Here is a 19,528-nt window from a genome sequence, read left to right on the forward strand (position 1 = left end):
TTGGCGACCGGTTGACTCTTGCCCTTCGATACTAAGGTACTTAAGTAGAGGTACCTTTCCAGGGAGGCAGGCACACGCCCTGAGGTACCTGCAGACGTAGACCAAATGGCCCATCTGCCCACTTTGGCTCTCTGCCCAGGCAAGTACCCTTTTCGGCAAGCTAGATACCCAAGCTAGGGTACCTAGGTACAAGTTACTTAGGTACCTGAGGCATGTAGCCACGAGCACCCTGCAGCAGTGAATCGTCCACTGCAAATATTGATAGTGGTGTCGCCCGACCTCTCGGCGCACAAGCTATCGATATGGAATGATATATATCTAGATTACCTCTGGTAGCTTACTAGGGTACTTAGAATCAATCCGCCAATGTTGCGCTTGTACTCTCAATTCATAAACGTTGTGCACTCGTCTTTGCACATGTAAATAATGTTGTGCCTGCAGAGGAACCGAAATATCGCTAGCTACCTACCTAAGTAAGTGCTTAAGTCCCTGCCAGCGTTCAGGTAGCCTAAGTACCTAGCAAGTACTTAAGTAAGTTAGGTAGGTTGCCTCGAGGTCTCCCTCCTCGCCGCCTGGCCGCCTCGATGCTGCCTTCCTCACCTCACCCACTAAATTAAGTACCGGCGGTAGCCTGGACCTCCTCGCTGCCCAGGGCAACGTGCAGGCTCAAGTACCGCTACATACGCATACCTACCCAGCAGTTTGCCCGCTCGCCTCGTTTTCTTTTCCGTTCTTTTCTTTTTTTTACCCGCCCTGCCGTGGAGTTTGCTGGCAAACAAACGAATTCGTCCAAGGGACTACTTACACGCACTGTTCAAAACACCATCCACCAGGTCACAGTGCCCGTTCGCGTCGCCTCTCCTTTGTCATGGCACACGAGCATTCCCATGTGCTTTATATTTAGGGGCTTGCAGTACCTAGCACTTAGCGACCAAGCATCGCCAGAGGACCCCACAGGCGGCGCTCTTCGCCAGATTTCGCCTAGACACACTAGGTACTTACTATTAGTACTTACATGCGCCTCCCCTGCCAAGGGCAACAACGGCACGTTACACCTCAGCTCTGGAAACCATCTCCGTGTATGCCACTACCTAATAAGTAATGCACCAGTAAGTAGCTCTAGACGGTGTATCGTTCTAATGTACTGGCACGTCTCGGTGCCTAGCTCTGCGCAGGCCTTTTCTTTGTTGCCGGATTGCAGCAATCACTTCGGCTCTTCTCGGTTAGCGCGCTCCGTGCTCCATCTTTCCTTTACCAAAAAAGTTAGCTTGTCAGCTCCTTTTTGCTTGTTTTTTTTTTTTGCCAGCAGTTTCCGCCAAAGAGCTCTCCACAACAAGCTCACGTGATTTGTACCGTATCGATAGCCACCGCCCGATCAACGGCATGAGACCTGGCATGGATGGCCCGATGCTGTCGATGCCGGCATACATAATCCATCCCATTATCCTTCACTGTCTTTCTCACAGCGGCTACTGTAATGTTCCATTCCGCCTGCCGATAGGCGGCGTCGCCAATACACAGTTATATATCGGCAAGCCGCCACAAGTACCATCGTCATGTTTTCCACAAAACCAACCTTCTCGCTCCGAAAGCTCTTTGCTGGATATCATGAACCCGCTGGACTGTCGCCGCAGCAGTCGCAGAAGTTGCTCGAAGGGCTAAAGTCATCCTTCCGTCTACAACTGGAACAGGAGTATGGTCAGACGGCTCTCACCAAGCAAACGAAAAATACGTCCAAAGCCCACGACAACCCCTCTTCATCCTCTCATGGCGTCGTTCGTCATTCGGCTGCGAATCGTCATCTGAGGTCCATACTCGCCAACCCGCTCTTCTCTTATAATAAAAATAGCGTCACAGCCAACTGTACTATTCCATCGCCACTCTCTGTCCCCAAACGCGACCCCATGGACGACTTTGACCATGCCGTCGCTAAGGGCTTGATGACGCTCAACGCCGCCACCGGCTGCATCATGACAAAGCAGAAGCAGATCGACGCACGACAACTCGATACTGGTACCGCTTCATCATCGGCTACGGCCTTGCGTGTTGTACGCTGGCTGCGTTCTACAGGACTGGGGAATAGCCTGGCCTTTCTGGAGCACGAGGCCTTTGTCAAGGCGTTGGCGCCGTTCCTCGTCGCCGAGAAGATGGAAGAGATTGCTTGGCAGTGGATCTGCCAAACGATGCAGCGTAGCGACGATCTCAGCGAGCCCGTGCGCCTGCGTAGAGCGTCCTTTTTGCTCGCGCAGCTCGTCCAAATCAAGAGTCAGCCGCAGCACGGCAATCTCGACGGCGCCATCTCCACCATTTTGCGCGCGGAGCAGCTCCTCGCCAAGGACCCTCTGCTCGCCAAGCTTCTCGTCCTACCGTGGCGCTCTGTCTCGTGGCTGTCCACGGTGGAATCCTACAGCCGCGTTGCGCCTTCGGAGCGTCTCTTTGACGCTCACCTCGACACCGCCAGTCGCCTGCAGCAGCCACTCTCCGTTGAGACAGCCCACCTGCATCTCTACCACCCAACGCACCCGGACCACGCTCCTGCTATGCACTTCTTCCGCGACACAAAGCGCCTGCGCCATCTTGTCCGCGGAATTACCAAGGAGCAGTTTACACAGGCCAAGCAGACCAGCCTCAGCGTCGTACCATGGGTCGCATACCTTGGCTACGATACCGTCAATCATTTGACTGCCTCGGGGCTCAGCCAGGAAGCGCAGACTCTCAAGCAAATATTGCAGGATGAGCTGTCCGGTCTATTTACGGCTCAGGTGCAGCCCAGCTGAGCTGCTGCATTTGCGACACCCCCTTTTCTCTCTCATGATACCCCCATTGCCTCAGTACATATTCTCGAAAGGCTCCATCAATAGCCATGACATTGTAATTATATTACAGAATTATTTATGACCATCTTTGACAATTCGATACCTTCTTTTGAATGGAAATAGGACAAGCAGAACTTGTTCCTCCAGAATGGATTTCAACCAAGAAACTTTTGATTTCGTAAAGCCATCATCAACTTTATAGTGACACTCGGTAACATGCCAAGATCACTTCTTGATCGCTTATCCAGCAGCATTCGGCAGCTACGCGAGCTACATGTAAATATTCCCAGATGCTTTCATATTCTACTTTTCCCCAATATAAGTGGCAAACCAAATTTGAGAACAAGAAAGCACACACGAAGTCACGGCTCGCCACTCAGTCCGACTCATCGTCCCCCGAGTCGGAAAACCCGTTGAACGTCTCTTCTAGATCCGACTCGCCCAGTGTCGTCGCCGGTCCTGCCTCGTTGTCCCCGTCATCATCATCGTCCTCGTCATCGCCGCCCTGGTCCTCGATGTCAAAGAGACCCCAGATGTCCCAGCGGTCGCCCTGCGCCTTGCGGCTGACGTACTTTGTGAATTTGAGCGTGCCGCTGTCGCGCATCACCAGCGTCAGCTTGTTCCAGGAGGCGTTTTGGTGGAACAGGATGTTGTCCTCGTCGCTGCTGGCCTTGTACACGGCGGCGTCTTCCTGGTCGTCGTCGTCGTCGTCGGCCATGTACACTTCCTGCCCGCCCACGTCCTCGACCTCTTCCGCGCCTTCCTCGGCGTTGGCTTCTTCCGCCATCTTTGCCTTGCCCTTCCCGTTGGTCACGGGCGCCGCTGCCTTGGCTTTGCCCTTGCCCTTGTTGTCTTTGCCCTTGTCTTTCGCCTTGGCCGCTTCCTCGTCGTTTTCGTCTTCTCCCTGCTCTGCCTCATCCTCGGCCGGCTCCTTATCGTCGTCGTCGTCGTCCTCGCCCCAGCCGGCGGTCGGCGTGATGGACAGGTTCATCTCCAGCCGGGCGGCGCCTTCGTGGTTCGTCGCCAGCGTGTAGTCGTGCCCGCGGCGGAAGCGACGCGCCATGATGTCATGGTTCAGGACGAGGCCGTGAGCCGCCACCGCGAGCCAGTTGCGGAACGCGCGGCTGGGGAACACGTGGTCGAGGAGCTCCGTGATGGGGGACTCGTCCTGGGAGGTGCGCAGCTCGTCCGGCAGGCTGGGCTGCTGGTAGAGGTATCGCTGTTTGTGAGGGGGGCGGGCCACTTTCCAGGGCGTCGACTTTTCGATGGCGCTGCTCTCCTCGGGTAGCCCCTTTGCCTCCTGCTCTTCGACGTACTTGCGCACACGCTCGGCAAACTTTTTACTGAGAAAGTTGTCCAGGGTGATGATGGAGCGCTCAAGGAAGAATTCGGAGACTTGTTCGAGGGTATCAGGGGTGAGGTACGTTGGGGAGATGTACTGGAGTAAGAACGTGAGATCGGCCTCGTCAAATTCGTCCGCTTCCTCGCCCTCACCGTCTGCGGCTTTGGGATTCCCCGCCTTGGCGACAGGCACGACACGGGACTGGGGAGCGTCGTACTGAGCTGGGTTGCCCTGAAGCTGCATCAGACTGCTGTTCGTGGCATTCTTCTCCTCCTCACCCTGGATGAAGCCGTCCTCACCAGGTTGGGGGATGTGGAACCAGCCGCTGATGGCCATGCGCACGCGGCCGCCGTCTTTCTCCAGCTGTTCCTTGGTCTCCGCGTGGTACACCTCCTCGACATCGTGAAAGCTCTCGCCAGGTTGAACGGCGAAGAAACTGAGCTGGTTCCAGGCGGGCGGGATGATCTTGACCACATCCGGTAGCGGCGTCTTGGCTACAACTCCATCTTGACCCTGCTTCTCCTCGACGGGGAACAGGCGCAGCGCACCGCCCCATTCTGCCTGCCAGGGCGTGTCCGGGTCCGTTAGGTAGAGAATGTAGCTGACGCGGCGGCTGCCAATGACGTCGTCGTGGCAGAGAAGATAGCAGCCCGGCGTGTAGACGTTGATGGCCATGTCGGTCTTGCGACCGCTGAGGGGGCCGCAGCCTGTGATGCCCGCGACATAGCTGCGGAAGGACTCGGAGTAGATGGCGTCGCGAAGCGCAAGCAGCGAGGGCAGCTTGGCAAGCGACTCGTCGTCGAGGCCGTCGAGGTTGGCAAGGTCGCCCGATTGGTGAATTTTGTAAATGTCCGTCTCTTTGGGTGTAAAATGCACGTTGGCGCGGACCTCGTCGCGGACGGAGCGCAACAGCTTGTCGTTGACCAATTGGTGGATGACGGCATGCTTGTATGGCGAGGACTCTGCGTACTCGGTCTGGTAGGCATCGAGGACCTTTCGGTCAAACAGACCGTCGCGGAACCGTTTCTGCGCTTCTTCGGAACTCAATGCTAAGAGGTTTTTTGGCTGTTAGAAAACGCTCTCTCGGTGCTTCGGCGCATGCAAAGCTTTTGTTGGCCGAGAGCTGCGGCTCTAGCTACTTACAAGCCTTGGCCCTCTTGGAGGCAGACACCTGCGCCCCGGCGGAACCACTCGCCTTTCTCTTCATCTCGCAATTGTGTCTTTGACGAGTTGAATTATGTATGTTTGGTTTGTGAGAATAAAGACTAGGTTCATGGGGGGAAAATGTCAGGCCATGGTGCAGAAAGTGACGACTTTTTAATGGGTCTTGCTCGTTAGCTGGCTGGGGGACGGCCCCAATGAGCGAGCCTCTGTCAACCAACCCTCTCTTACAGACGGAATTGTCCGCGGTCGACAACGTCGCATGGACACTGCAGAGTACACTGAAAAATGTGATGGTATCCTGGCTGTGAAGGAGGAGGGCTACGAGTCCATACGACCTTGACCAATGTGTGCTGGAATGCCTAGTCCTGCTCTGCTCCCGCGAGTTGCCACATCACCAGTGTGAGGAAAAAGCCTGTGACGGTCCGACTCCAATTCCGCCGAAGAGATTCTTGGTTGCGGATGCCGTACTTAATCAGCTAAATACAAAGGTCTCTAGATTTATTACAGGAAATTGCGCCGGCATATGTGTCCAGCCTTCCTCCTGCGGGCGCTCCAGGGTAGTAATTTGCATCAAAGCCGAGACGCCACCGTTGCAAGCCTCAGATAGTGAAGACGTGTATTGTTTAGGTCTTCAGAAGTATATACTATCTCAAATGGTAGCTAGGGACTCATAGAGTGTAAAAGATGTCGCTTAACAGTGATTTCCCGTTACGATTTTATATTGAGCAGGAGGTGGTACTCCCCAAAACTCGGTTCGAACACGATCGCGGAAGACAAAAAGGGAAAAAGAGAAAGCAAGGGATGTGAGATTATCACGAGTAAAAGGAAGATTGAACCAGACACCAGAAATTGACAAGGATGATTGGATTGAATGATACAGTGGCGGTTTCCTATTGGAACAGGATTTGGTCACCGTTGTCACGGCAGACGTTGATGGCTGTACTTGTGTTCTCCTGAGACATTATCTGTGTAATTATGCGTGCACTTCTGTTTGTCCTGAACTATTCCTGCGCTCTTTGTCATAAATGTTGTGATGCCCAGAGGCCGCTCTTCTTCCTGATCACATACGCCTACATACGCCTCACTCTCGCAAGTAGGAGATACACATGTGCTCAAGTAGTCACTGTAGACGTAGCAGATCGGCGTGATAAATCCTCTGTTCCGGCGCTTTTACTCCAGTCGTAGGCAGCATCTCCCACAACATGGGGCCGTGACCCCAACGCACGACGCAGAATCCAATCTTTGCTGGTGACAGTTTCCTCCTCGACACCGTCTTGGAGTGGTGGTATCAAGGCGCTGCCTTTGAGCCTTCTCAAGGGAACGTCATCCGCCGGCCTGCTGAAATAGACCACCGAGTACCTAGCATGCTGAGCCTGCCCGCCAGGCGGGGATACAACGCGATGAATGTTGGAGCGCAAGACGCCGTTTGTAAACTTGACCAGTGCGTCCCCAATGTTGATGATGGCGTGGCCCGGCAGAGGCTTGACGTAGGTCCACGTCGCATCAGCACCGGGCGGCAGAATCTGCAAGCCGCCCAGACGATTGAAGAGGACTGTGATGCTGCCAAAGTCTGTGTGCTCTCCGAGTGCAATCTGCTTGTCGTCCAATGGCTGCGGCGGAGCTTTGATGAGTCTCACCTGATCTCCGCTCTGCGCATCCAGTCGGTGCATGGAAGTGAGTGTGTCTGCGGGAAGCTGGAAATACTCATTCAGCAGGCGGAGAAGCAGATGAACAATATCTTGGGCGGATTTCATGAAGCCTTTGAGGAAGACACGCTCCTTGTCCAAGACCTCGGGCGCGGGCCATGGTTTCGTCGTTCCCATCATATCATCCCGGCTGATCTACCGACGCGTTAGCCTGCGTCAATATAAGTGCGTCGTGTACAAGGACTGACATTGTAGAATTCGTTCCTGTCAAGCCTACCCGTTCTGTCTGCAACGGAGCCTCCCAGGTGCTTGTAGCCAAAGTACGTCTTTTGAGCCGAAAAATCGTACTTCATCTTCTCTTGGAGCGGCAGATCAAACAAGTCTTTGGCAATGTCAAAGAGACGCTCTGATTGTTTCTGGATAGGGTCTTGGGCATCATCGAGATGGAGGTAGAAGAAGCCCAGCTCCCGGCAGGCGTCAATAAACCGGCAAATCTCCGCGGCGTCATGTTTTGCCAACTTCAGCAACGATAGGCGAAGCAGAGGCGCTGTGGCAACGTCGGCAGGAAACTCTGGCAATTTGTCGTCCATCATCAAGACATGGATTAATGGCTGAGCAGGTTCTTGAGCAGAGAAATTCCCCGTGTGAAAAGGGTCAAGGAGCGACCTATCTAACGCTGAGAGGCTAACATGGGCAGGATCCTGAACGGACCTCGGCATCAGACTCTCCTGGGAACATCCCCATATCCCCACCCCCGCATTTATTCTCTTACAGGCTGCTAAAAAGGGTGTACTTAGACTGCTAGACTGCATAGCAAGGACATACATGATCTCTCAACTATAAAAGGCTTTCATCATGACATCTGTTCTAATTTTGAGTAAAAAGTCAAGGACCGGATATGATTTGAATCTTCAATGGGATCCTCCTGGAAGCTAAGAAGGGGCTAGATCGGGATCCCTGACCCTCCATCCGCGGGCGCACTGGACACCTATCCTCGGCTCAAATATCTTACGAGCACCGGTAGTCTCATCATCACCACCAGGTGGCCGTAACAACTCCGAGATATCCGCCTCGACACCCTCGCGTTACCTGCAGAGTCGCAACTCCGACTCCATATCATTCACTCTAATCTGGCCGCGCCTGCCTCTCAGCTTGCTCCTCGCGTGACGCCAGGCCAAGAGATCTTTGAGCCTAATACTACCGAATTTATGATGTGTTTCTACAACGTAGGAAGTGATTACGTAGTTGAACGCTTACCCACATAGGTGATCGGCGATTTGTGGAAGAACAGATTCATGAGATCATAGATGGAGACATTTCCCTGTTGATATAAATGGAGACAGCTAACATGTCACACGCATATCAAAATATGAAAAAAAAAAAACGAGAAGTACTCAGTATCAAGTGGTAGTCAACACTGAGCAAACACTCCGTTTGGCTAGAGTCACAGGTTTTTGCACATGGGGAATCAAGGTCTCGTTAACGCCCCGGATCACATTGAAACAGGCTAAAGGAGCATATGTGTAGACATCGAAAGGGTAGCCAGCCAAGCCTCTTTTCGTAGTTTTATCCCGAATCTCACACTGCCTGCACGCGCAGCAGCAATTTGCTCTTCCAACGCGCAGCTCGACCAGCTTTCCCATCCTAATCAAGGCGCAGCCTCGTTGCCAAGTAATCAACGCAATCCTTCGGCACGTAAACCAAACTGCAGTTGCGCTCATTGAAGAGAAACTAGCAGCAAATGAGTGTTTATTCCAGCAACTGCAACAGTACCGCGAACCAGCATACTTGTGCTGGAGACAAGAAATCGCTGCAAATCAACCATCACTATCAGGCCGAACCAAACCATACAAATGATATTATGCATCTACAGACAATCCACATAATAGAAGAGAGAAATCCGGTCCAATGTCGGAAATTCGACCGTAGCTGAAGCCACGCCTTGCAGAGCAGATTCAGAGACAGCCACCACACGCTTTCTTATCGAATACCAAAGACCAGCGCTGTCGAGAGTGCCAGTCAGCCCACCATCAGGTAGATCGAGGCCAACATTTATGTATGTGCTGAGGAGAGAGACATTCTTGTTGCAAATTATAGGAGCATGAGAAAATGATGGAGAAGAGGTTGACTGACTGGCGTGACACTTTGACGGAATGGATAAGCTTGCCTAGAGAAAGGCTCACCTACCAACTACAGCGTTTCTTTTCCACGAATGAATGCCACTAATATATGAACAGAAGATTACCTCCCGTATCAATATATATGATGACTGGGGAAAAGCGAAAACTCCTTGGGCCGCTCTGACCGGCAATTCACAAGAGTAAAGGGGGTGAGTATAGAATTCTTTCTATTTTTTTTTTCGGTTCAGAGACGCACACCCCTAGTCCTTTCGCCATAAATTCGTCAGTATAAGCTTCAGCTCGAGGAAACTCTCTTGGCAGCTCTTTTGGGTACGGATGATGGACTTTCCGCCTCGGGTGGCACTCTTGCGACGGAAGGCAAAGCTTCTTCGCCCGGCGCAACAGTAAACTCTGCAGCTGCATGGTCCCTTGGAGAACATGTAACTCTTTTTTTTCGCAAGTGTTTGTGGCTGAAATGCATGTCTTGGGTCAATTTACCAACAACATTATGATACGTTTTTTCTGGTCACGATGCCTACATACCTTTATTGGTTAAGCAGCCGGGCTAATAGTTGGTATTTGCCCAGAAGCCTCTTCTGGACCGCTCTGCAAGGGATTAAACTCAAGTACTTTATTGAACCTTCCAGCTGAGCTTGGATGAAACAGGGATGAAATGATTGGCTCTGGTGTATTGTGAAATACTGATCTGTAGAGTGGCGGTCAACATGGGCCGGGACCGCCTCTCACAGCAACATCGCTATTATTCTCGCAAGGAATGCCTCGAACCGGTCATTCGATGCCAGTGTCTTGTATACTTCTCGCTTTTCCTACCAAGTCAAGAATCCTACTCATCTATGTGATGCCGAACTTGAGACAGACTTATTGCCAACATAGTCCTCCCTTCCTTAGTCGATGGCTGCAGCAGATAAAACGCAAACCCAAAGCCATTTTCTTGTGTTGAAAACAGCAGAGAAGACGATGCTGCAGTGGATTGCTACCTAATTGAGAGAAGAGGCATTGTGGTAACTCGCCTGATGGCTGTCCCCTCTGCAATCTTAAGCCCATAGTCTTTTCAAGCAAGCCCATAAAAAGCATCTTCGCCCCAGTCGTCCAACGTCCAAGCGTTGGACAGCGTATTTGACGTGTAGCAGTTCGCTGTTGCTTCCAGTAACTTTCCAACATGCATCATCTCAGCAAGGACTCGTCCGCATGCGCTCCGCGGTGGTCGCATTCCCCAAGTCTCCTTCAACAAGTCAGACAGACTGTGGAGCTCTTGACTGGTGTGTGTCGTCTCTGCATTTTTGGTGCTGTAAGGGGCATTGATACGAGTCATTTTTCACGCTCACCAACGGGCAAAACGCTGTCTAAGCTTCTGGAGCTAAATTTTGCAGACGTTGATATCGCCCATCTACTATTAGGGTGGCGCAGCTTCTTTCCTGTGCCAAACCCTTGGAAATAGCGGGCCATTAAGGACTGCAGAATATACATTCATGAATCAGCCCATAGTCGTATCGTGACCATCCCGATATAGTTATTACTGGGGTGTCTGCCCACCGTGATGGTATGATGTAGCTTCCTTGCGAGGTCCATTTCGAGGCTGTCTATCGTCATAGAGACTGGCGGGAATTGAATACACAGTCATAGCTACGTGCTGCACGTCATGCAGCGCACTCCCGCGACAGCAAGCTCGGCCACAGACCGACTCGTGATTGCAAGCAGCTCCTGAAGGACAAGCGACATCGTGCTTCAATATCAATGCGATCAATATGCCAAGACGCAGCCGCAGCTACCTGACTACCCCTGCGATACTATTATGCAGTGTAGCCAAGACGCTGTTAGCAAACTACGTTTTCAGTAACTGACGCTCCACACTGACGCCGCCGCCGAGCACAACGGCTACTTTCCGTGGGGTCTGCAGGGATCCAAAGGAGACAGTCCTCCCGGACACGCATCCAGACACACACCCAGGCACACGCTCGGCTCAATGATTGATCAAGAATCGCGTGAAAGATGCCAATTGATACAAAACAAGAAGTAGTTAACAGACAGGAAGCCTGGAACAGCCGACCAGAGCCATAATCTACTATGGCGTAGTCAGATTTGAATATTGAAACCACAATGTCAAGTCAATTAAATAGAAATCAACTACAATACAAAGCTGGTCTGTCATTCATGATTACTGAACATTGGCAACCATGATGACTGAACATGGTCCAAAACTCTAAACCATATTAGACGTCGGGGAAGATTATGATTTGTGATGGGAGCAGAGTCGGTGGCTGGCAAGCGAAGACAACAGCAACCGGAGCAAGGGAAGCTGACGACCGTGCCGCGGCTTATGGTCACCAATCACCATCGCTATGCTGGACCATTCTTTAGGTGGCTGATGGTGAGGCGGCATGTTATCCAACGCTCTGGCTGCCACAGGGGTCCGAAGGGATGCTTGGTGCCGGGTGAAAGCCTCGGACAGGCTCGACTGCATACGCTGCAATCATTTCAACGCCGGAAAGTTGACGCGTTGCTGCTGTGAAAATACGTTTCCAGCTCGTCCCATTTGGCACTGAAAATGCTTATCTTGTCATGGGCCGGAAACCGAATTGATCCCTGCAAGTCATCATGCAGGACAGCGGCAGGCATGTAAGTGTCACAGCACCATGGCTGGATGTGTACTCCGTAGTGTGGGCATGTTTGCGAGAAGACGTATTTGGCGGAGAATGGAGCCGTCGCAGTAACGTTACTGACAGTGATAGTATCAGTGATGTCGTCCCTGGTCTCATTGTACTACTTCGGCTCGTTTTTCCCTTTGGCGGGCATCAAAAGCTTCCAGAAACGCGAAGACGCTACCGAGAGGCATGTATTGAAGCAACGGGCGGAGCTCGTCAGGAAACATTTCCGCACCATGGTCGCGGATTTCCTCATTAGCACGGTTCAGGCGCAGAATCTGCATCCAAGATATAATGTCGTCGCCTACTAGGAAAGCCGGAAACCGCGCCAGCGACATTTCCTCAAGCAGCCAGGCGTTGCGGAAGAATGGTCGGTTCAGGAACTGAAAGATGGCATTGTAGCTGGGCACCTGCCGCGCGTCCGTGATGCCCTCGGGAATTTCACTCAGATGCTGCACCGGCGCCATCCATTGCATGATGGGGGCGTAGTTCTCGGGGTGCGCCTCACGGTCGCCGGGCTCGCCAAAGGATGCCGGCATGCATTTATCCCACGCACGGATGATCTCGATGGCGAGGTCCGACGTGCTGTCCTTGGTTCCCAGCCAGCCGACCACCAGCGTCGCGTTTTGATAGGCTCGAGTCATGTGCAAACGCTTCTCGGACGCCTCGCGCGCATCGCGCTTGTTGACACACAGCAGGTCCAACCAGACGCACAGAGAGGGCGCGGCGCTGCTCCGCGACGAGGGCTCTACAAAAATATTGCGAAACCCCCTCAGGAGAGGGAGCAGCCAGCGCGGTGGCCTCTTTTTCAGCACTGACTGAGCCTGCTCGGATCGGTCCCGAGAGCCGGAGGAGGAGGAGACGGAGGAGTAGGAGTTTGGCGCGGTGTTGGTCAAGAAAACTGCTCGGATGTATCGCAACGCCTCTGAGAGGTGCTGCGGAATTACGACCCGGACGCCATCGAGCATGATGTGCTCCTTAACACTAACATCACCGTACAGCGATGACAGGGCGATGAACTGGGACGACTCCTTTACTGTCTCGTGCACCAAGCGACACACGATGGGCTCGTTGATGTTGTTGGTCAAGGCCGGCTGCAGCTCGAGCAGACGCAGCTCGCCCCCGTTTCCACTGAGTGACCGGTACCGTATCGGCCTGGCCTCTTCGTCTAAAGTCATATCAAATGCAGCGCATGTGCAGTTCGAACGATTCAATGGGCTTATATTTGGAAAAGGATCTCACGCAGTTCTTGTTCCCTGTCGATCGGAGCGGCACGTATATATTCCGTGATCTAGTGCCGGTAGTGGCGGTTGCTTCCTTCTGTGGCACGGACGCTAAACCTAGTCTCAACGCCACCAACTGTATAGTCTTACGCTTCTGGGATAGTGACGCTGGGGTGTGTGACTGGGGATCCAAGAACTGTCTTCTTGCCCTTGTAGAGCGTGGTGGTTCTAGCAAACTATATCCCGTATCATGGCCTGATATACCGACCAATTGCATACAGACTTCTAGAATAACGAAATGAACTCGAGCTCACAGGAACGGCGGTCTGGAACGCATTAATTTCAGGTTGATATTCCCCGCTAACCTTCCATAACAGGCCCATATAAGTGTAGGGTGCCATTGCCACGACTAATCACTTCCACGTACTGATAAGTTAGCACACAGTCCACGTTGGTCAGTGGGGGCGGAAAGGGCAAAGTAGAAAAGGGCTAGAGCGCTCGGACGCAAAAGCTTTTTGCGTTATGATGCCCATCGTCCGAGATGTTATTTCATCGTAACCCGTTCCGGTCTCATGGGGATTACTGGGGGGAGTTTAGTCTCGAGGGGATCAAAGTCAAAGCCAACCAACCTACAGAGCAAACCTTTCCTAGTTATACAAGCTTCAACAGTCAGATACGGCCCTACTTATGGGGCAGAGGACTAAAGAACCGGCTGCAGAGTCTTTGCACATGGTGCCCGAAACGAAGGCCTGTCCCTGTCCGTTCTCGGTACTCAGAGGCAGCGCTCTTGGTGGGGAATGGCACCACGGCAGATTTAGAGAGCCTGTCGCTTCAGGCCCAAAATTTGGTTTGTGAAATATTCGCAGATATTACAGATGGCTCCGAAACCTCAAACGCGGGCCAAGAAGGATCGCTGTCTTCGTCTGAACCGACTCCGGGGTTGGTCGCACTACGGCTGTCCTCTGATCTCCAGCAATGGAAAGACGCTCAGCACGCGGCGGGAAGAATTCTCCCGCCCAAAGGTCTCGGTCTGACCCAGGCCTCAGACCGCGCTCTAGACTATTTCGGGGCAACTAGCTGGCCAAAGGCCATGAAGACGAACAACGCCTTGTTTGGGTGCGGGATCGCCAGCCTACTCATCGGAGCAGCCGACGCCCCAACCTTGTTCTCAAACTATGTAACTGACATGGCCTTTTACTACGAGCATGGCTACAACCATGTCTTCCCATCGCTGGAGCGGCTCTTGCAGCGAGGTCTGGCCGATCGCCATGCGATGCGAACTCGAGGCGGGCGCGAACGTCGCGAGAGCGTCTACGTTGGGAAACGCTACATACAGACTAAAATCGAGCTCGAAGAGCGCAACAAGGAGCGCCTGTCCTACCGGTCGGCACGGCTGCTCAGACGTGATGCTCAGATCATTTCCTTGTCGGAAAGCAGCCTGCTGGGCATGGCGGCCGAGGCAATGGCGCAGGGGTTCGACCCGGCGTCCGTCATGAGCGATTTGGTATTTAGCTCTCCCGGCACCGACGTCGTCGACGTCGGCTGTGATTTGGTAAACTCAGAGGTGATGAACTCGCTTCTAAACGTGGCCGATGTAACCGAAAACGGTGTCGTGAGTGAAGTCGTGCTGCACCGCGTGTACGACGCATACGCCACCGTGGGAGCCAAGATGCTGACCCAGAGGTGGCACGAACCTGTCGCCAGGATGTGCGCCGCCCTCTACACCTGGCACATCCAAAACGACCGGCACATGTTCTTTCGACGCGCGATACTCGGGTGGCCCAAGGCCCGGAAGACGCCTGCGATGCCGCAGTGCGAGGCCGACTTTGACGAGGCGTTCGACAAGCAATACCACACCACGGGTTTTCGTAGGCCGCTGGACCCGGAGTTTGCCTGCGACGGCAAGGACACTTGTAACCACGTTCACGACTTCCTCGACCGCAACGCCGACCACCAGCCGCTTCTGGGGCATCTCTGGTGGGCCCTCGTCACAGGGCCGCTCGACTATGTCAGGGCTGGCGAGGTCGACGCCGAGCGCGAAGAAGAGCTCGTTCAAGCTTCGCGCTTGACCATGGCCGAACTCTACTCCAAAGGTCTGGTGCTGGAAATGGTCTGGCTCATTGCGCATGCGAACCATCACGCCTGGCAGGTCAATTACCTCTTTGAAGCCGCCATGTTCGGTAGCATCCTCGACGGGGGAACCCTGGCTGGCAAACTTGACAGGGCGGAGAAAGGTGGTACCAGGCAGGGCATGAGATTATGAATTTGGCATTTTGTCACCTTTTTTTTTTCTTTCCATTTATTCTATACTCCGTACACGACGCAGATTGAACTTATGAATGAGTTATGAATTAGTTATGAATTAGCTATGCCTTGCGGCCGATTTCATTGCAGCGTATCAGTAGTTTTTTGTTCTTGGCTCTCGCACACCGGATCTGCTCCCTACTTAGTACCAGTATAAGAGTCAGTCGGTCGCAAGGAAAAAAGCGCTGCTTGCGCCAGGCAAGGGAGGGTGGTGGAGGTTGCGTCGTATTTTCCCGCTTTCTCACCGCCAAGGTCGAACCAATAACCAGTAGGATATCCGTGTGACGTCATGGGGCGCATTTATGCTTTAGACTACAAGCAGTTAAGTGCGCCATGTGGCCTGGCAACCTGGGACTGCGAACCCATGTGCTGTGGCCTGAAAAAGCTTAGCCAGCTGCTCTGCCGCAAGCCAATCACAATCAGCCGTCATATATGATATGCTGATGCAAGGTTGACAGGTAGTTTCCTGCCAAGCACACCCCCTGGTGAGGACGAGCCGCATTCATCAGGTATTATAGTTAGTCTTGGCCCTTCTTGTCTCCAAGTAACGTGCCGATTTTAACTTGATTGCGGCTGTCAGAGAAGAAGAAACACGATACTTGCGGAAAACAGGCTACACACACACCGATTATTGGGCATGTCTCGGCTATCCCTACTGGGTACACCAGCCACTGTGGCGGCAGCCACAGCTCTGTTGGTTTCAAGGCTCAAACGGCCGATAAGACTCGGCCGATTCACATGCCAGAGAAAATGAGTCTTACAGACAGCATGGTACTTGGATTGACGCATATTGCCGTGTCTCTAAAGTATTCCAACGCATGACTCTAGCATGTCAGTTTCTTCTGAATTGAACTTGCCGTGACTACTACCAACAACAAGCCAAGAAAGGCAATAGTCTCCAAGAAGAGCAGGACCGGTTTCCAAGTGCACTGATCACGCCAGGCACTGTTCATCTTACTGAGGAGTCAACAGTCCGACCCAGCACGACGGAAAAAGAGTGCCAATGGCTGGCCCCGCAGTGCGCGTTCGTCTGTTGACGCGCAGTGTTTCTGTTTTGTATCTGTGGTAACACGGTTATCCCACCTTGGACACTTCTGCTTACCGGTACTCTCGACCACACAGCAGAGGCACTATAGCGGCTATAGAATCCGCCTCATCTGAACCTGCGTGACTCTACGAGTCGTGCGCGGTACAGCCCGACTGCGTCCTGAAATCAGTTTCAATTGATCCGCCAGCCCCATATGCCGGGAAATACGTTGGATACCAACGTTCCTAACAGAATGAAGGTAGCCTCAAGCTTCAAGCTCATAAAAGATGGTAGCACCCTTCTTAAGATAACACTCGCCATCAACAATCAAGGGCTGCCCCTAAACTCTTGCACGTGTGCTCTTCCACTTTTTGGTGTTGCTAGTTGCTCGTGTGCCGTCCATCATAGTGTTCGTTGCAGCGAGCTCTTCCGCCTTCGCGTGTAGAACGTTTCGCTGCATAATAGACCACTAGTAGAATCTGAGAGAGAGATACCTTTCGTACATCGCCATGGGCTAAAAATGAGATAGCAGTACCATTATGCTCAGCGCAAATATAAGACACCCCGTACACAATTTTTTTCTTGTCCAGAGCAACGTGCTGCTTGCCAGTCAGTATCGTGGTTGACTTGGAGAGTCGCATTAATAGTGGCGCCAAATCTGTCCAAGAAGTTGCATTGCTGAGCTGCGTTGTAGTCCTCGGCTTCTATGTACTTGACGGGCCGAGGCACCAGAGAGACTAAGGGCTTTAAAAGACTTAATGATAAAATTCAAAAAGTAATGATACTGTTGCTCCTACAGTCATTCTTGGGCGGAAAACAATGGGCAGTGTTGCTAATAGTATGGCAATATGACAATATACGGCCGTACAAACGATATGATATGCACAACCGTCATATTGTGCCAATACAATATGACTATCCGCATATTGTGACAATACAATATAGACATCATCGTATTGGCAGTATACTATTTACACTGTTTGTATTGCTAGAATTTTGGTAAAAAAAAGTAATAGCGAAAACATGATATAGGGTAGTGGTCGACACGGTCGACGCCAAGTTTGATGAATGTCTTATACGTAAATGAAGGTTGCGTTAGCGGCTCTAACCAGAATCGCTATTTTGCGCAAGACTATTGCCCCCTATTTATCGTTGTCCTTCGTGCTCTGCTGTTGTTTGATACGCGGCGCCTTTGCTGCTATGTGCACTCTACGGTCTATAACATCGTCTCGATGCCTCAGTAACATCTTAACTTCACCCCGACCTCATAACGGTTTACCTTGGCATACTCGAATAGCGATCTAGCCCTCTCTGACTCTCTATTGCGTGACTTTGATGAGGGCGACGCGTCTAAATGCCTGTCGCCATTGCCCCTTCCGCTTTTATTATCTTTAGTACCGTGCCTTAAGCTAAGGACGTCCTGGGTCTTCTCTCATATGCTAGACGAAGATAGGGAGACTAGGTACTATAACTAACGAATAGGGAAAGAGGAATGGCGCTGCCGTTACTGCAACAAGACGTACTCCTGCTCCGGCGGCACGGTAGCTCCGACGAAGCATCTAACGGACTATGACAAACGAACAAAGGATAGCAAGGCGGCCTGTTATGCAGCCACGGGGGAGGACCAGTGGCGCAGGAAGAGGCTGAGAAAGCACCTAGGGTACGAAGGTACAAGCAGACATAGTCACGTGATGGATCAGGAAGGATCGAACTGATCCAAACAGACTCATCGGACGAGCTTAGTCTGATCCAGTGCGACAGGATCAGAAGGGATCAGTATGATCTAAGTCTACAATAGAGAGATAGACGAGTACTTAAGAAGGAAGTATTCCCATAGCCAAGTAGTCTAGATCTCTATTAATCAATCTAAGCAATAGTTCTACTATTGAGAGTTAATCTCTTAACGACCGTTTAACGATACTGCTTAACATACTACCCTATAGCTTCAGCCTAACTTACTTCCTAAGAAATAGACTTACTGTGACTTAGATTTAAGCCATCGTTACATTTTGATCAATCCTGTTCAGTGAGTTACCCTGAAACCTTGAGCAGCTAATATGTCTACCGAAAGCGGACCTACTACTAACAAAGCCGAAGTGCTTCAGAAACTTCTCGACCGAGTCGGTGTCCTCGAGAGAGAGAATACCGAGCTCAAGAAAAGTGCTATGAAGTTTTGAGGGGAGATTGACGACCTCGAAGAAGCGAAGGACAAACTCGAAATCGGACTCAAAATCAAGGACGGCCTTGAAGCCGAGCCTCGAACCGATATGCCAAAATTTCCCAAACCAGTCCCATACGACGGTTATAAGGGAGACGTAAGGAACTTCCTTACCTAGGCAAGAGCTTACCTCCGAGTCAATCACCATGCACTTAAGACACCCGAATCTCAAATCCTATGTATTGGAAACCTCTTGACCGGAAAAGCGATGGAATGGTGGGAACCTACGCTACGAGACTATTTAAAACACGATGACGATTTAACCCGAAATATTGAAACTATCCACGTCTTTGGAGATTACGAAAACTTCGAGGATCGTATCCTCACTGTATTCGGAAACCCTGATGAGCACAAAGAAGCCACTTGACAACTTACCCGACTTAAGCAAACGGGATCTGCAGCTCATTACGCTAGGGAGTTTAAACGGATTGCAGCCAAGCTCAATTGGGGTAATGAACCCAAGATGGAGATTTTCTACCAAGGACTTAAGGAGGAAGTCAAGGACGACATCTATCGAGATGATCGACCTGAACTCTTTGACAATTTCGTGGACTAAGTCATCAAGGCAGACAACCGTCTATATGAACGACGTCAGGAGAAGAGGGGAGGATCTAGTTACAAAAACATGCCAAAATTTCATAAGTCAAATACTAAGGCACAACGACACACCTCTACCGCATATGGTCATCATGTAGGACCTATGGAACTCGACGCCGTTAATAAAGAAAAGGGGAAAACCTACTATAATTATGGTAAGGTAGGACACTTCGCGAACAAGTGCCGAGCCCCGAAGAAGCAATAGAAGCCCGTGAAGGAACAGAAGATTCACGCGGCCAACCGCGAAAACTTGCCTACACGAAACATTAGTATGGCAAACAGCGAAGAATATATCTCCGACACCAAATGATACCTCGATGCGGATGATTACCACTCTGTAGATGATACTACTGAGGAGGGTGAAGATTGGGATTTTGGAACCCAACTAGTGCCAGAAGAAGAGCATGA

The 19,528-nt window shown here is 51.8% G+C and overlaps 5 protein-coding genes across 5 annotated transcripts; 2 read left to right on the forward strand and 3 right to left on the reverse strand.

Annotated features, from left to right (window-relative positions):
* Positions 1–1,556: 1,556 nt before the first annotated feature.
* Positions 1,557–2,777, forward strand: V2A60_008215 (uncharacterized protein; the record flags this gene model as incomplete). The annotated part of the gene is made up of 1 exon (XM_083259488.1): positions 1,557–2,777. The coding sequence occupies one exon, from the start codon at positions 1,557–1,559 to the stop codon at positions 2,775–2,777; it is 1,221 nt and encodes a 406-aa protein (XP_083115614.1).
* Positions 2,778–3,192: 415 nt separating this feature from the next.
* On the reverse strand, positions 3,193–5,365 carry V2A60_008216 (oxidative DNA demethylase; the record flags this gene model as incomplete). Its single annotated transcript, XM_083259489.1, has 2 exons — positions 3,193–5,207; positions 5,302–5,365. The coding sequence occupies 2 exons, from the start codon at positions 5,363–5,365 to the stop codon at positions 3,193–3,195; spliced, it is 2,079 nt and encodes a 692-aa protein (XP_083115615.1).
* A 1,069-nt stretch (positions 5,366–6,434) lies between these two features.
* Positions 6,435–7,558, reverse strand: V2A60_008217 (uncharacterized protein; the record flags this gene model as incomplete). Its single annotated transcript, XM_083259490.1, has 2 exons — positions 6,435–7,163; positions 7,217–7,558. The coding sequence occupies 2 exons, from the start codon at positions 7,556–7,558 to the stop codon at positions 6,435–6,437; spliced, it is 1,071 nt and encodes a 356-aa protein (XP_083115616.1).
* Positions 7,559–11,861: 4,303 nt separating this feature from the next.
* V2A60_008218 (uncharacterized protein) lies at positions 11,862–12,929 on the reverse strand (the record flags this gene model as incomplete). The annotated part of the gene is made up of 1 exon (XM_083259491.1): positions 11,862–12,929. One exon carries the CDS (start codon positions 12,927–12,929, stop codon positions 11,862–11,864), a length of 1,068 nt encoding a protein of 355 aa, XP_083115617.1.
* A 1,135-nt stretch (positions 12,930–14,064) lies between these two features.
* On the forward strand, positions 14,065–15,237 carry V2A60_008219 (uncharacterized protein; the record flags this gene model as incomplete). The annotated part of the gene is made up of 1 exon (XM_083259492.1): positions 14,065–15,237. The coding sequence occupies one exon, from the start codon at positions 14,065–14,067 to the stop codon at positions 15,235–15,237; it is 1,173 nt and encodes a 390-aa protein (XP_083115618.1).
* Between the last annotated feature and the right edge of the window lie 4,291 nt (positions 15,238–19,528).

The sequence above is a fragment of the Cordyceps javanica genome, chromosome 5, assembly GCF_051103115.1.
Source record: "Cordyceps javanica chromosome 5, complete sequence".
In the NCBI taxonomy this organism is placed as follows: Eukaryota; Fungi; Ascomycota; class Sordariomycetes; order Hypocreales; family Cordycipitaceae; genus Cordyceps; species Cordyceps javanica.